This window comes from Indicator indicator, chromosome 37 (genome assembly GCF_027791375.1).
Source record: "Indicator indicator isolate 239-I01 chromosome 37, UM_Iind_1.1, whole genome shotgun sequence".
Lineage (NCBI taxonomy): Eukaryota > Metazoa > Chordata > Aves > Piciformes > Indicatoridae > Indicator > Indicator indicator.
Genome location: NC_072046.1, coordinates 4,204,858 through 4,220,217, shown reverse-complemented (window position 1 = coordinate 4,220,217; position 15,360 = coordinate 4,204,858). Strand labels below are relative to the sequence as shown.

The 15,360-nt window shown below is 51.6% G+C and overlaps 1 protein-coding gene across 1 annotated transcript in view; it reads left to right on the top strand.

Moving 5' to 3' along the window:
• Positions 1-8,148: 8,148 nt before the first annotated feature.
• Positions 8,149-15,360, top strand: part of LOC128978465 (proto-oncogene Wnt-3) — a 70,280-nt gene continuing 63,068 nt past the window's right edge. Inside the window, exon 1 of the mRNA XM_054396407.1 lies at positions 8,149-8,228. Coding sequence (XP_054252382.1) covers positions 8,149-8,228 — 80 coding nt within the window. The remainder of the gene's footprint in view (positions 8,229-15,360) is intronic.

Here is a 15,360-nt window from a genome sequence, read left to right as displayed (position 1 = left end):
AAGGCTGAGAGCCCTGGGGCTGATTAGCCTGGAGAGGAGAAGGCTGAGAGGGGACCTGATCAATGTCTATCAATAGCTGAGGGCTGGGGTCAGGATGAAGGTGCCAGGCTCTTGTCAGTGGTGCTCAGTGATAAGACAAGGAACAACAGGGACAAGCTGGACCCCAGGAGGTTCCATCTGGACAGGAGAAACTTCTTTGTGTGAGGGTGCTGGAGCCCTGCAGCAGGCTGCCCAGAGAGGTTGTGGAGTCTCCTTCTGTGGAGACTTTCAAGCCCCCCCTGGATGTGTTCCTGTGTGCCCTGCCCTGGGTGATGCTGCTCTGGCAGGAGGTTGGACTGGATGAGCTCTGGAGGTCCTTCCAACCCTTCCATCCTGTGACTCTGTGACTCCACAGACAACGTAGTCTCCATCCTGTCAGACAGTTCATGCTCCCTGAGGGGAGCTTCCTGCCAGTTTTGGGGGGAGCCAGGTTGATCCAACTGAAGACACAACTGAAAGCTTCCATTGTTTTTCTACTCATCTCTAGAGTCATTCCAGCTGCAGGAAGGTGGAGCCAGGAGTCACTGAGAGTCATGAGAACAGTGCAAGTCAAGGGGCACCAACTGGACCCCAGGAGATTCCACCTGAACAGGAGGAGAAAATCCTTTGGTGTGAGGGTGCAGAGCCCTGGAGCAGGCTGCCCAGAGAGGTTGTGGAGTTTCCTTCTTTGGGGAGATTCCAACGCCCCCTGGCCATTGTGCTGCTGGGAAGCTGCTGTGGGTGCCCTGCTGGAGCAGGGGCTTGGACTGGCTGAGCTCCAGAGGTCCCTTCCAGCCCCTCCATGCTGGGATGCTGTGGATAAGGACTCCTCTGCTCAGGGGATGTCACAGGATCTCCAGGTCAAAGCAGCAGCAGACACAGAAGAGTCTCTTCTCAAAAGGTAGGACCTGAACTCAGCCCCTGGTGTTCAGAGCAGAGCAGTGGGTGGGAGAAGTTAAGAAGGGTGGGAGGAGAACTTGAGAACCTTCATCAGATGTCCATCAGAGCCTCTAGAGAGCTTTCCCTTGACTTCAGTGTGCTTGGAATCAAATCTTCCCCAGCAGCTTTGCCAACCTGTCCATGGCTGCATCCCTGTGAGGGAAGAAGTTGCTGGGCTGTGGGTGGGCACTGCAGCACCTCTGCTGCTTTTGGACTGCAGCCCTTCCAGAGGTACCCCTGAGACCCCTGCCCAGGGCACAGCAGCAGTGATGTCCCTGGGGTTTGGGCCTCAGGTCTCCTTCCCATAGTGACTGTCTGCAGCAGCTCTTTGTAGCTCATTGCCTTGGTTTGTAAATCCTAGCACCAAGAAACCACAGCATCAGAGGATGGCAGGGGGTGGAAGGGACCTCTGGGGATCTGTGAGTCCAACCCCCCTGCCAGGGCAGGACCATGGGGCACAGAGAGCACTGTCAGCAGGTTTGCTGATGACACCAAACTGGGTGGAGTGGCTGACACAGGAGGGTTGTGCTGCCTTCAGCCAGACCTGGACAGGCTGAGAGTTGGGCAGGGAGAAACTGAACGAAATTCAGCAAGGGCAAGGGGAGAGTCTGGCACCTGGGAAAGAACAACCTCATGGAGCAGGAGAGGTTGGGGACTGAGCTGTTGGAGAGCAGGGAAGGGGAAAAGGCCCTGGGGGATGGGAGGCTGACCATGAGCCAGCAATGTGCTCTGGTGGCCAAGGGTGGGTTAGAAGGGTTGTGGTCAGTAGGTCAGAGAGGTTCTCCTCCCCCTCTGCTCTGCCCTGGTGAGGCCACATCTGGAATATTGTGTCCAGTTCTGGGCCCCTCAGTTCAGGAAGGACTTCAGGGAACTGCTTGAGGGAGTCCAGTGCAGAGCTACAAAGATGCTGAAGGCAGTGGAAGATCTTCCTCATGAGGAGAGCCTGAGGGAGCTGAGGGCTCTGCAGCCTGGAGGGGAGGAGCCTGAGGGTGACCTCACTGCTGTTGATAAAGGTGTGCAGGATGAGTGCCCAGAGGCTGGAGCCAGGCTCAGCTGGGCAATGCCCAATGCCAGCACAAGGGGCAGTGGTGGAAGCTGAGGCAAAGGAAGTTCCATGGAAACAGGAGGAAGAAATTTTTCCCTGTTCAGACAGAACACTTGGAGCAGGCTGCCCAGGGAGTTGTGGAGTCTCCCTCTCTGGAGATATTCCAACCCCACCTGGCTGTGTTCCTGTGTGACCTGCCCTGGGTGACCCTGCTCTGGCAGGGGGATGGACTGGAAGAGCTTTTGAGGTCCCTTCCAGCTCCTAATATTCAGTGACTGTGATAGAATCCAGCACAGGTCACACAGGAACACATCCAGATGGGGCTGGAAAGTCTCCAGAGGAGGAGGCTCCACAACCTCTCTGGGCAGCCTGCTCCAGCACTCTGTGACCCTCACAGTCAAGAAGTTCCTCCTCATGTTGAGGTGGAAATGGAGAAAGAGCATTTGGTATTGTTCCCCAATGCCTGTCCCAGCCACCAGGACCTGGATGATGGTCTCCAACCAATTGGTCAATTCAGACTTCCAAAGCTTTTCCCAGCTGGATTCCTGCAGTTTGGAGGATATTTTTGTCCTCCTCCATGGGTTGTCAGTCACCTGGAGCCTCACCTGAGCTATCTCACTTCAGGTTCCCCTTTTGCTGCCCTCTTTAGCACTTTGCCATTGTCACAACAGAAATTCCTTTGCTCAGTTCTTCTCCTTTGCTCAGTTTGTAGGGCTCCAAAACACCCAACCAGGGAGGTACAAACCTGTGCAGCACTTTAAGCTCTGCTCTTGCTACATCTACTTAGAGCTTCTTTCACAGCTTCATCGAATACGTTGGGTTGGAAGGGACCTTGAAGGTCCAACCTCTCTGCCATGGGCAGGAACACCTCCCACCAGCCCAGGTTGCTCAAGGCCTCACTCAACCTGGCCTTGAACACCTCCAAGGAGGGGTTCCACCACCTCCCTGGGCAACCTGTTCCAGTGCAATTCACATACTCCATGGCTCACTTGGAACCAGTCACTTCAAAGAGCATCTCCTGGCACTGGAACCAGAGAGAAAGGCACAGAACCCTCTTCATCCATCCTGCTCAGCTCATTCAGCCTCCAGAGGAGAAGAGTCACATCTGAAGGGTCTGTGTGGTGCCAGCAGAGCCAGAGAGGTGACTCTGCCACTGCTCTGCTCTGGTGAGGCCTCACCTGGAATACTCTGTGCAGGTCTGGAGCCCTCAGTATAGGAAGGACATGGACCTGATGGAGCAGCTCCAGAGGAGGCCATGAAAATGATCAGTGGGTTGGAGCAGCTCTGCTGTGAGGACAGGCTGAGGGAGCTGGGTGTGTTCAGCCTGGAGAAGAGAAGGCTGCAGGCAGACCTAAGAACAGCCTGCCAGTACCTGAAGGGGTTACAAGAAGGATGGATAGAGACTAATCCGAAAGGCCTGCAGGGACAGGACCAGGGGCAATGGCTTTATGCTGGAGAAGAGCAGATTGAGATTGGATGTGAGGAACAAGTTCTTTACTATGAGGGTGGTGGAACACCAGAACACGTTGCCCAGGGAGGTGGTCAAGGCCCCATCCCTGGGGATGTTCAAGGTGAGGCTCAGCAGGACTCTGGGCAACTTGATCTAGTTGGGGATGTCCCTGCTGACTGCAGGGGGCTGGGCTGGATGAGCTTTGGAGGTCCCTTCCAGCCTGGATCATTCTATGATTTGAAACAGTTCCTGCTCCACACTAACCCCAAATCATGACTACAATTTCTTCAGGGCTGGGCCCTGCCAGGATCCATGCTTCACAGCTAAAAATGTGGATAACTGAGTTGAAGATCTGGGGAAGATTCCCTGGCACTGTTCAGTTTGGTGGAACAGATTCCATCCACATGTCTCCAAATGCTGATCTGAAGCCCATTGCTTTCCTGCAGCCAAGGAGCTGTGTGCAAAAAAACATGGCTGGGTGCCAGGAAGGAGACTTGCCAGGGCACAACACAAGATCCCACGAGGGGACCAAACCATGTCCAACATCTGTGATAGACCATACAGCTGGAGAACTCATTGGGTTGAGCCTGGAGAAGCTTGGCTGAGCTCAGAGTCCTTGCAGCAGGTGAAGAGGCTGATGAAGAGGAAAGACACAGAGTGAAGAGCTGGAGGTGCCCTCTCTTGGGTGCATGATGGCCTGGAAACCAAACACCACTTATGAGAGCAGCTCTGCATCAACTCATTGTCCAGAACCACTCAAATGCAGGAGAACTGGGGATCAGGAAAGGCAGAGGCGTGAGGCAGTGACTCCACAGCACCAAGGGATGTGTTTAGACCCAGAGCCTTAACATCAGGAAAAGGTCTGCAGCTTCCAGAACCATGAGATGCATTGAGCTGCCTGAGAGAATCCCAGAATTGTCAGGGTTGGAAGGGACCTCAAGGCTCAGCCAGTTCCAACCCCCCTGCCATGGGCAGGGACACCTCACACCAGAGCAGGTTGCTCACAGCCACATCCAGCCTGGCCTTCAAAACCTGCAGGGCTGAGGCTTCCACCACCTCCCTGGGCAACCTGTGCCAGTGTCTCACCACCCTCAGGGGAAGAACTTCTTCCTGACATCCAATCTGAATCTCCTCACTTCTAGTTTTGCTCCATTGCCCCCAGTCCTGTCACTCCCTGACACCCTAAAAAGTCCCTCCTCAGCTTTCTTATAGCCCCCTTCAGATCCTGGAAGGCCACAAGAAGGTCTCCTGGGAGCCTTCTCCTCTCCAGACTGCACAACCCCAACTCTCTCAGGCTGTCTCCAGAGCAGAGCAGCTCCAGCCCTCTGCTCATCCTCATGGCCCTTCTCTGGACACCTTCCAGCACCTTCCAGATCCTTCCTGTAATAGAGGCTCCAGAGCTGGACACAGAGCTCCAGGGGATGGGATCTTGGACCTCTGTTACAGCCACTGCTCTGCAACAAGCGGATTTGGTGGTTCCTCCTCAAGCAACTCGTCTCCAGGTGGTCATAACCTGGGCAGATCCCCTGTGGGTGCTGGAGCTGGGATTGCTGAGGATGCTTTAGGAGCAAAAGGGCTTTTCTGACTTGTTTCTTTGTCCCACTCTGTTGAGTCATGCCCTAGAGCTGCTCCTGCAGGACCAGTGTCCCTGGGCAGGATTTTTCAAGGAAGGTCTCTATTGGCTCTTTGCAACCCCCAAGATCTTGAGAGGAGTGGTTCATACAATCCAGAATGGTTTGGGTACAAAGGGACCCTAAGGCTCATCCAGCTCCAAGCCCCTACCAAGGGCAGGGACACCTCCCCCCAGCCCAGGTTGCTCAAGGCCTCATCCAGCCTGGCCTTGAACACCTCCAGGGAGGAGGCATCCAGGACCTCTGCCAGTGTCTCCCCAGCCTCACTCAGCTGACGCTGCCTGGGATTTATTTCAGTCCTGCCCTCTGTGGCTTTTGGCAGCATTTCTGCACCCAGAGAAGCCTTTCACAAGGGCTCCATGGCTGGGACACCTTCCTGCCTGCCTGCTCTGCTCTCCCCAGGACAGAGAAAACCAAAGTGTGCCCTCCCCAACCCCCCCCTCATCCCACCCACCCACTTGGGAAGACCTCCCCTGGGCACTGCAGGGCTCATGGGAAGTTTGGAGCCAGCCTTGCCCATGGGGCTCACTGCAGCACTTCAGAGGTTCTCCTGCCTCCTGCAAGGGTTGGTGGTCACCTCCCTGCCCACCTGCAGGCTCAGTTCTCTGTCTCACCTCCACCCTGAGCCTGAGTCTCCTTCATCCTGCAGAGGTTTGGTGTGGTCAGGCACCAGCAGTGGAGGGGAGCTGGAAATAACTGACACAAAAATTATCAAAAACATTAAAACAAAAAGGGTTTTAAAAAAAATAAATTTTGGAGGGGAAAAAATTTGAAATTCAAAAAATTTATTAAAAAAACAAAAAAAAATTTGAAAAAACTGAAAACAAAAATTTAAAATATTTTTTAGAAATTAAAAAATAAAATGAAAAAGTAAAAATAATTTAAAAACCAAACATAAACTAAAAGGAAAATTAAAAGAAAAAATTAAAAGAAAAAATTAAAAAAAAATAAACACAAATGGAAACAAAAAAATTAAAATTACAACAATTTAAAACACATTTAGAAAAGTTAAAAAATAAGAAGGAAAATAAAAAGGAAAACAATTTTTAAAACTTAAAGAAAAAATATTTTTTAAAAGAAATTTAAAAACAGGACAAAAATTAAAATAAAATTAAAATAAATTTTAAAACTTAAAATAATTTTTTTAAAATATGAAAACTAAAGCAAAAAAATTAAAAATCAAAACATAAATTTTAAAAATGCACAAATATTTAAAAAATTTAACAACAAAAAAATTAAACATATTGAACCAAAACATAAAAAAATTTAAACATAAATAAAATAAAAATTTAAATGAAACACAAAATTTTTAAAGAACAAAAATTTTTTTAAAGCAATTTTAAATGAAACAAAAATGAAAACAAAAATCAAAGAAGAAAACAAAATTCATAAAATAAAACAGACATTAAAACAAAAATTAAAATAAAAATTTAATTAATTTTTTATTAAGCCAAAAAATGAAAACAAAAATGAAAAAAATATAGTTGAAACAAATTATTAAAAATAAAATAAAAATTACAGCAGACATTTTAAAAAATTAAACATTTTTAAGAATTAAAACATGAATTAAACTAAAAAATAATATCAAAATTAATGCTAAAATGAAACAAAATTTAAAAAAACATGAAAAAGTAAACCAAAAATTAAACAAAAATTGAACCGAAAATGAAAACAAAATTTGAAAACAATTAAAAGAGGGAACAAAAAAATTGATAACAAAATAAAACTTAAACAAAAATAATTTAAAATTGAAAAATACATTTTAAAAATTGAAACAAACATTTTAAAAAATAAAACAAAAAAATTAATGCCAAAATAAAACCAAACAGGAAAAACAATTAAAACTTACATTAAAACAAAAATTTAAAGAAAAATGAATGCCAAAATTAAACAAAAAATGAAAACGAATTGAAATAAAAAAGAATTAAAAAATTAAGGAAGAAAATAAACAAAAATAAATCCAATTGAAAGAAAAATTGAAATCAAAATGAACACAAAAAATCACCTAAATTTTTTTATACATTAAAACATGAATTAAAACAAAAACAAAACTAAAAATGAATGCCAAAATCAACCCCAAATTTAAGACAAAATATAAATAAAATTAAAAGAAAATTTAATGCAAAAATTGAACCAAAAATTAAACCAAGTTAAAGCAAAGTGAAGCAAAAATTAGAGGAATGATGAATGCCCAAATAAAAAAATTTAAACAAAGTAAAGCAAATTAATACCAAAATTAAGAGAAAAATGAATGCCAAAACTAAACCAAAAATGAGAACATATTAAACAAATTAAAAGAAAATTCAAATAAAAAATAAAGTAAAAATTAAGCCAAACATTGAAACAAATTAAAGGAAATTCAAACAAAAATTAAGGGAAACGTGAATGCCAAAATTAAACCAAAACTTTAAAAAAAGAGAGAGAAAACATGAAATAAAACAAAACTTAAAAGAAATTTAATTAAAAGAGATTAAAACAAAAATTTCCCAACTAAAGCAAAAAAACTAACAGAAATTATTATTTTTTTAAATTCCGCTCAATTTTCCCCAAATTTCCCCACCCGCGCCCACCGCTGCCCTGCCCTGCCCTGCCCTGCGGTGCGCTGCGGGCTGTGGTCGGGGGTCCGTGGGTGGGAGCCAGGGGAACAAAGTTGCGGTGCGGAGGGGGCAGGGCCGCGAAGGGGAGCGCCGCGCAGAGCCTCATCCCTCACCTTGCGCCGTGCGCGCTGATTGGCTGCGCGCTGACATCCCCGCGCCCTGCACTTTTTAACAGCCGCTTTGGGATGCGCCGCGGGGCCAGGGCTCGGCGAGGTGCGCGTCCGACCAGCCGGGGACGGCACCCGCAGCGCCGGGGGCTTGGCCGCGCTCTTGGGGTGGATTTTTGGGGTCGGGGTTGTTTCGGTTTTTATTTTTTGGGGGGGTGGGTTTTTTTCGGGGGGGGTATTTGTTGTTTGGGGTTTGTTTTGTTTTTTTTTCCCGCGGAAGGAGGCGGACTTGCCGCATCTTGGCACTTGATGTTTTGCTGCAAACTTCGCTGAGCTCCCCCCCGCGCAGCAGCCCGGACTGATGGATTGCCACCTGCTCGGACTAATTCTAGCTTTTCTCTTCGATGGCACAAAGGTCTTAGCCGGGTACCCAATTTGGTGGTAAGATTATTTTTATTTTCCTCCCCCTCTCTGCGCCATCCTTCTCCTCCCCACCTTCCCCTTCTTTCTGCGATCGATTAATGAATTAATTAATTATCGGCCACAGGCTCTGCCTGGGCTCCTGTCCCTTCACCCTTCGCCCTGCTGCGTGGCTGATTCCAGGCGTGATTCCTTTTGGATTTGGCCAAGCAATGAGGGAAAAGTTTGGGGGAGGGGGGGTTGGTTAAAAAGGGGCCAGGTCTGGGCTTCCCTTTGCGCTAATGGAGGCTTCCCCAACCACTCTTAATTTCTCCATTTTCGGCACTGTAGCAAGAGGCATTTTTTGTTCCAGATGGAAAGAGGCTGCAGGGGTTCTCCTGTGCAATAGGGATTTGGTCTGTGGGATGAGTCTGGAGCAGGTATTTGCTTCCTTGCCATTAAATTGTGGTCAATCCTTTAACGACAACAAAAATTAATTAATATTAATTCAATTTGCTTCTTGGCTGCTGCAGTTTTGGGAGTTCTTTTCTCTTCTTTTGTTGCCTTCTGCCATGTGAAATTAAGCCCTGCAAAAAAGCTGGGAAAGCCCAAATGGCACCTGAGGATAAAACAAAACAAAACCCAACCCAACCAATATTCGTTAGGAAAATCCCTCCCCAGATGGATTTTGTTCTTTATTATTAATGATGGAAATGTCACTTCTTGCCTCGCCCCAACAATAGGCAATAATTTTAAGCCAAAAGAATTGGTTCCGACCTCGAACGTGGCTGAGAAGTGACCTGAGTTGTGTGAAAGGAATTTAAAGCAATATCTGAATACAAAAAAAAAAAAAAAAACACCCCCCTCCCCCCCCCCAAAAAAAAAAAAAAAAAAAAGGAATGGGGAGCACTAGGGAAGGGCAAAGGCACAATAAAGCGTTTCAGGTCCTTTGGACACAGCAGCCAGCCAGTTGCATAACCCAGAATTTCAGCTCCTTGCTCTCCCCACGGGCTGGGATTTCTGGCTGGAATATCCTTGGCTGAGTTGTGCTGGGTGCCAGGTAGGGGCTGCAGCCCTGGAGATCTGCAGGGCGAGGAAGGGAGGTGCTGGGGTTTGGTGCTGCTGGGGGGCTTGGGTGATTTTCGCCTTTCCAGAAAAGTCCTTTTCTTTTCTTTTTATCATTAGTGAATTAGGTCCTTTCAGTGCCAACATGGAGATGGCAAGAAGTAGGTGGGAGAGAACTTGGAAAGGGGCTGCCATGTCTGGGGATATTTAGAAACCAGAAGGGCAAAGCTCAATTTTATTTGAAATCATCTTGCTTCTTGCCGTGGAGGTTGGGGGTGAAAATGAGCAGTGCCAGGGGAGCCAGCCCGAGAGCACAATGAGAAGTCCACGCTCAGGAAGCATTTAAAACCCACCCAGGTTCATGAAATGGCTAACTCACAGCGGGTTTTCCCGAGGAATTAAACGATCTCCTAGCCCTGAGCACGGCTGCCCCAACTTCGGGAGCTGAGCCCGGGGGCAGGGGAGCTCAGGGGCAGCATCGCTCTGCGTCCTCCCAGCCCTTGTCTCCTTCTCCGGGCACCGGCGCGGCGGAACGGGGGCGGTGCGGTGGGTAGGACGGCTCGGAACCGCCTGGCTTGGCCCTGAAGGCACAGATATGCGTGGGGCACTGATACCTTGTCGTGACATCAGCTCTCCCAGGGTCTCACCAGCTCCTGCCCTGCCTCGGGCTTTGATAGCCATCAGGATTTAACGCCCTGATCAAGGAGGCTTTGGGCTCCCAGGGCGAGGGAACGAAATCTTCCCGAGCAGAAGGTCTGATTTTCCCCGGGAAGCACAATCTGTCCCCGAGAGCAAAATGCCTCTCCCTGCTCTCCGGAGATGACACTGCAGACAGGTGTCTGCCCCACGTCCCTGCCTGCCCCCACAGCCCTACGAGTTCACCTGCAAGGAACAATACAGAGGCCGTGTGAGACAGGCGCACGGCGAGCAGCATCTAGGGAAAGGAGGGAGCCGAGCAGGCTCTCCGCAGGATTTCCTTCCGTGGAGCCTCGGCTTGCAGATTTTTTGGAGATTTTGGCAAAAGCCAAGTGCCAGAGGCTGCACTGCTCGGAGGGGAGGGGAGGAGATGCCCCTCGTAGGGTTGAGGAGCTATCAAAAACGTCACCGGGCTTTGGAGGTTTCCTGAAGCTAAGGGAACAGAAGGGCAGAAATATCTGGGCCAGGGTTCCCCGAGTGCTCCACAGACACAATGCTGCCCACAGCACAGCCAGCTCAGCACCTCCTGCAGCACTGGGGTCTCAGCACAATGTGTGATGTGAGAAATGCTCTTCAAAAAGCAGCCTTTTCCAGCCTCTCCCTGAGCCTCTGATCCTTCGGCAGGTACAGAGCAGACTTTGGGGGATGGGTCTCACCTGCAGGGCTCAACACGTCCCAGAACAGCAGGAGGGAAGCAAGGATGGGGCACAGCATCAGCCCAGCTCCTGTAGACCTCCAGACCCATCTGGACCAGAGCCCACCCATGCTTCCTTACCCTCAGCTAAACCTGTCTCTGCTAAATGTGAGACCTTCAGGACTCCCACTGATCTTGCAGGACCCCAGCTGACCTTGCAGGACCCCCAGCCTGCTGACAGACAGTCCCTGGTCCTGCTGCCGGGACCTCCCCGGGGGTCTTTCTGTTGTATACGGAATATTTTGGCAGCCAAATCCATAGGGATTGCTCCTGATGGGGGTGTGGACGGGGGGATGTTCTTTGCTGTAGCAGGGAGGAAGAACCTGAGGGTGCAGGGGGAGCAGGGGTGCCGTGGGAAGGGGCCCTCAGCCCCTGATGGATGGGTGCTGGGGGGGCAGGAGCAGCCGGGCGGCTCCGCGGTGCAGGCAGACAATGCCCAAGCACAGCACCGGTGAGAGCCTGGTGGAAGGGATGAGAGCAAAGAGATGGAGCTGCTGAGGGCTGCCCCTGGGGGGTGCTTGGACTGCAGGGCCAGGGCAGGATTTTGCCCATCTGGTCACCTCACCTAGAGAGAGCACAACCCAACAGTTGCCCTGCAGCCTGCTCGCCACCACCTTGGAGGCTGGATGCTGCCCTTGGACTCGGTGGGGGTCACCTTGTGTGGAAGGCAGGGAGGCTGGAGCCAGCAGCTCTTGGTGTGAGGGGAAGGCTGGGCAGAGGGCAGCAGAAGGGAAGGACTTCCTGGTGCCAGTACAGATCTGCAGTGTCCAGGCTGGCTGGTAGCTGCTGGAGTCTGCTGCAGAGACCAGAGAGGGGTTTGCAGTGCAGCCCTACAGGCTGGGGACAGAGTGGCTGGAGAGCAGCCAGGCAGAGAGGGGCCTGGGGGTGCTGGTTGACAGCAGCCGAACAGGAGCCAGCAGTGTGCCCAGATGGCCAAGAAGGCCAATGGCATCCTGGCCTGGATCAGGAACAGAGTGGTCAGCAGGAGCAGGGAAGTCATCCTGCCCTGTGCTCAGCACTGGTCAGGCCACACCTTGAGTGCTGAGTCCAGTTCTGAGCTCCTCAGTTCAAGAGAGATGTTGAGATGCTGGAAGGTGTCCAGAGAAGGGCAACAAGGCTGGGGAGGGGTCTGGAGCACAGCCCTGTGAGGAGAGGCTGAGGGAGCTGGGGGTGTTCAGCCTGGAGAAGAGGAGGCTCAGGGCAGACCTCATTGCTGTCTACAACTACCTGAAGGGAGGTGTAGCCAGGTGGGGGTTGGGCTCTTCTCCAGGCAAGCAGCACCAGAACGAGAGGACACAGTCTCAAGCTGTGCAGGGGGAGGTTTGGGCTTGAGCTTAGCAAGAAGTTCTTCCCAGACAGAGAGATTGCCCTTGGGATGTGCTGCCCAGGAAGGGGGTGGGGTTGATGTCCCTGGAGGTGTTTAAGAAGAGCCTGGATGAGGCACTCAGTGCCATGGTCTGGTTGATTACTCAGGGTTGGGTGATTGGTTGGACTTGGTGATCTTGGAGGTCTCTTCCAACCTGGGTGATTCTGTGATTCTGTGATTCCAGCCCGTTGGATTGTAGCAGCTCCCTGTGACATTGTCCTGTCCCCAGGCAACCAGCACCAGCCCAGGCAACGCCTGAGCAAGGCCCAGGAGTAGCCCAGACTGAGATGTAACCTTCAGGGGTGGTATTTTTCCAGAGGCCTTCTTCACAGGCTTCCATCCTACGACAGCAGTGAAAAGGAACAAATGGAGCACAGATGGGAAAAGGTCATCTAAACTCTGCCTGCCAGAGTGCTGACAAGGGCAGCTGGAGCCAACAAAAGCTCCCTCAGATACCTGTCCAGCACTTCTGCTGCTACTGAAAGAGAGCCAGAGAAGGGTGAGCTGGAGACATGTGGTGATGTCACAGAGAGCAGGGCTGCTGCTCCTCCTGACCCCCCAAGGGTGGCATGGATGGAAGCAAAGTGGGCAGCAGGGCCACAGCTGGCACCCCAGCCCCACAGACCCCAGGTATGGGGCATGCCAAGAGCCTTTTTAGGTGGCAGCAGCAGGGCCTGGTGGTGGCACCAATCACACCTGCATGGTCCCAATGGCAGCCTGGGAAGGGAGTGAGTCTGAGTCACTGGGGATCAAGGTATGAAGGATGGGTCCAAGCAGTGAACAGACAGACTGATGGATGTGCCCTCAGCTTTCTGGGAGTGTCCTGAGACTCATTCAGGTGAAAATCTAGCCCACAGGCAGGGCTGTGTCAGTGCTGGGCAAGGAAACAACCAGAAACTGCTCCCAGGATGTGAACACATCTGCAGGGACTGAAAAAGAGGATCAGGGAGACAACTCCACCCATCAACTGAGGATCAACTCCAAATGCTTCCCCTTTCCACCAGCAGTGTTTAGCAGAAAGCTCTGAGCAGCCTGGAGATCAGAGCCAGGTCTGGGAGTCATTGGTGTAAAGAGGGAGGAAAAACCACAGCCCCACTCCTCTCATCCCCTCTCCAGGCAGCACTGGGAGGTCACTGCCTGTGGCTCTCACCAAGGGCATTGCTCACCCATGAGCAGATGGCTTAGCAACTGGAAGAGAGGTTGTGGAGTCTCCTTCTCTAGAGAGCTTCAAAACCCACCTGGATGTGTTCTTCTGTGACCTGCCCTGGTGACCCTGCTCTGGCAGGGCTTGGACTCAATGACCTCCAGAGGTCCCTTCCATTCCCCCAGCATTCTGAGAGTGACTTTGAGCATCATAGAGCCACAGATTGGGTTGGGTTGGAAGGAACCTGAAAGCTCTTCCAGCTCCAACTCCTGCCATGGGCAGGGACACCTCCCACCAGCCCAGGTTGCTCAAGGCCTCATCCAGCCTGGCCTTGAACACCTCCAGGGAGGGGACAGCCACAGCCTCCCTGGGCAACCTGTGCCAGTGCCTCCCCACCCTCACTGCCAAGAATTTCTTCCTCCTCTCCAGTCTCACTCTCCCCTCTCCCAGCTCAAAGCCATTGTCCCTTGTCCTGTCACTCCCAGCCCTTGTCCAGAGTCCCTCCCCAGCTCTCCTGGAGCCCCTCAGGTACTGAAATGCAGCTCTGAGGTCTCCCTGGAGCCTTCTCTTCTGCAGGCTGAACATCTCCAACTCTCCCAGCCTGTACCCACAGGGGAGCTTCTCCAGCCCCTGATCATCCATCATGTCAGTGGCTTTCATTTCTGTCCCTCAGAAATCTTTTCAGGGGGAGCTGGAGGACTTTGGCAGCTGGCAGAGGATCTCAGTGGCCTTGGGCCCCTAGGAAGAGGCAGAGAGAGACTTAAAAACATGTTCCCACTGGTCCCACCTTAGCTTCCTCCTGAGGGAAAATCTGGATGTGAAACCATTTGCATGCAGATGCAGTCTGAGGTGACAGCCAACCTCCTGTCCTCTGCCTTCTGGTCTCTGCCCCTGCTGGGGTGAACAAGAGGCTTCCTTCTCTTGGCTTTTCATCCTCTGGAGGCTCCCAACCTTTCTGTCCCACAGTCTGTGTCCTGTTTGTGGCCCTCAAAGCCTCATTCCAGAGCAGTAAGAGCACAGTGTAGCATCAGCCCCCGAGAGGGAGCCCCTGATGTACTGCCAGCTGCTGTGCACGACAGAGGCAGGGAAAGACCCCAGGTGACAATTCCCTGCAGCTCAAACTGCAGCCACTTCTGGGGCAAAATGCCTGAGATGAGGCTGGTGTGTGCCAGAGGCAGCTGCTGCCCTGGCACATGGAGCCAAACCACCTCCCCCAGCAGCCTGCACTGGCACATGAGGCTCTCAACTGCAAGGGCTGATGGACAAACCACAGCTCACCTGCTGCTGGGCACTGCCACGGGCTCTGGGGGCTGCTGGGGGCTGACATAGGCTGCTGGGTGCTGGCATAGGCTGCTGGAGCTGCTGCTGGGCACTGCCACAGGCTGCTGGGTACTGCTGGGTGCTGCTGGGCACTGCCACAGGCTGCTGAGGGCTGCCACAGGCTGCTGGGTGCTGCTGGGCACTGCCACAGGCTGCTGGGCACTGCCACAGGCTGCTGAGGGCTGCCACCGGCTGCTGGGTGCTGCTGGGCACTGCCACAGGCTGCTGGGTGCTGCTGGGCACTGACAAAGGCTGCTGGGGCTGTTTCTGGGCACTGCCACAGGCTGCTGGGTGCTGCCACAGGCTGCTGCTGCCCCTCGGTGTGCTACAGCCTGGGGGAAACTGCCTAGGGACTGGCACTGAGGACAGGTGCTGGGGTGAGGTGTGGCTGCTCATGAAAACAGGGACTGCATGGCCACCAGCATCAGCACCTTGGGATCTTAAAGAGCCTCTTTACCATTCTCCACAGCCAGGCATGGTCCCTGGGGTGCCATAGCAGGTCCCTACCAGATGGGATGCCCATGAGCCATGCCATGGAAGTGAGAGGCTTCCAAGCTGGAATATCAGATTGCTCACCTGCCCTGTCCATCAAGCACAGGTGGGCAGCTCTGGTCTGTGCCAGGGGAGAGCTCAGGAGGATGTGAAGCCTTGGGCAGCTCAGTGTACCCCAGGGCCTGGCAGGGAGTGAGCATGGCCAGGGAGCTGCTGCTGCTGCTTTTGCCTCTGCCCCACCTGGCAGAGTGTAGTGCAGTGGAGTCCTGAGCTCAGCAGCAGCTCCAGAAAGCTACCAGAGCACAGCAGCTCAGAGCAGTGAGGAATGCAGGAGGCTCCCAGGTTTCAGGAGGTCTCATCCCCTACAACCTTCACCACCATCTCTGTCTCCTGGGGA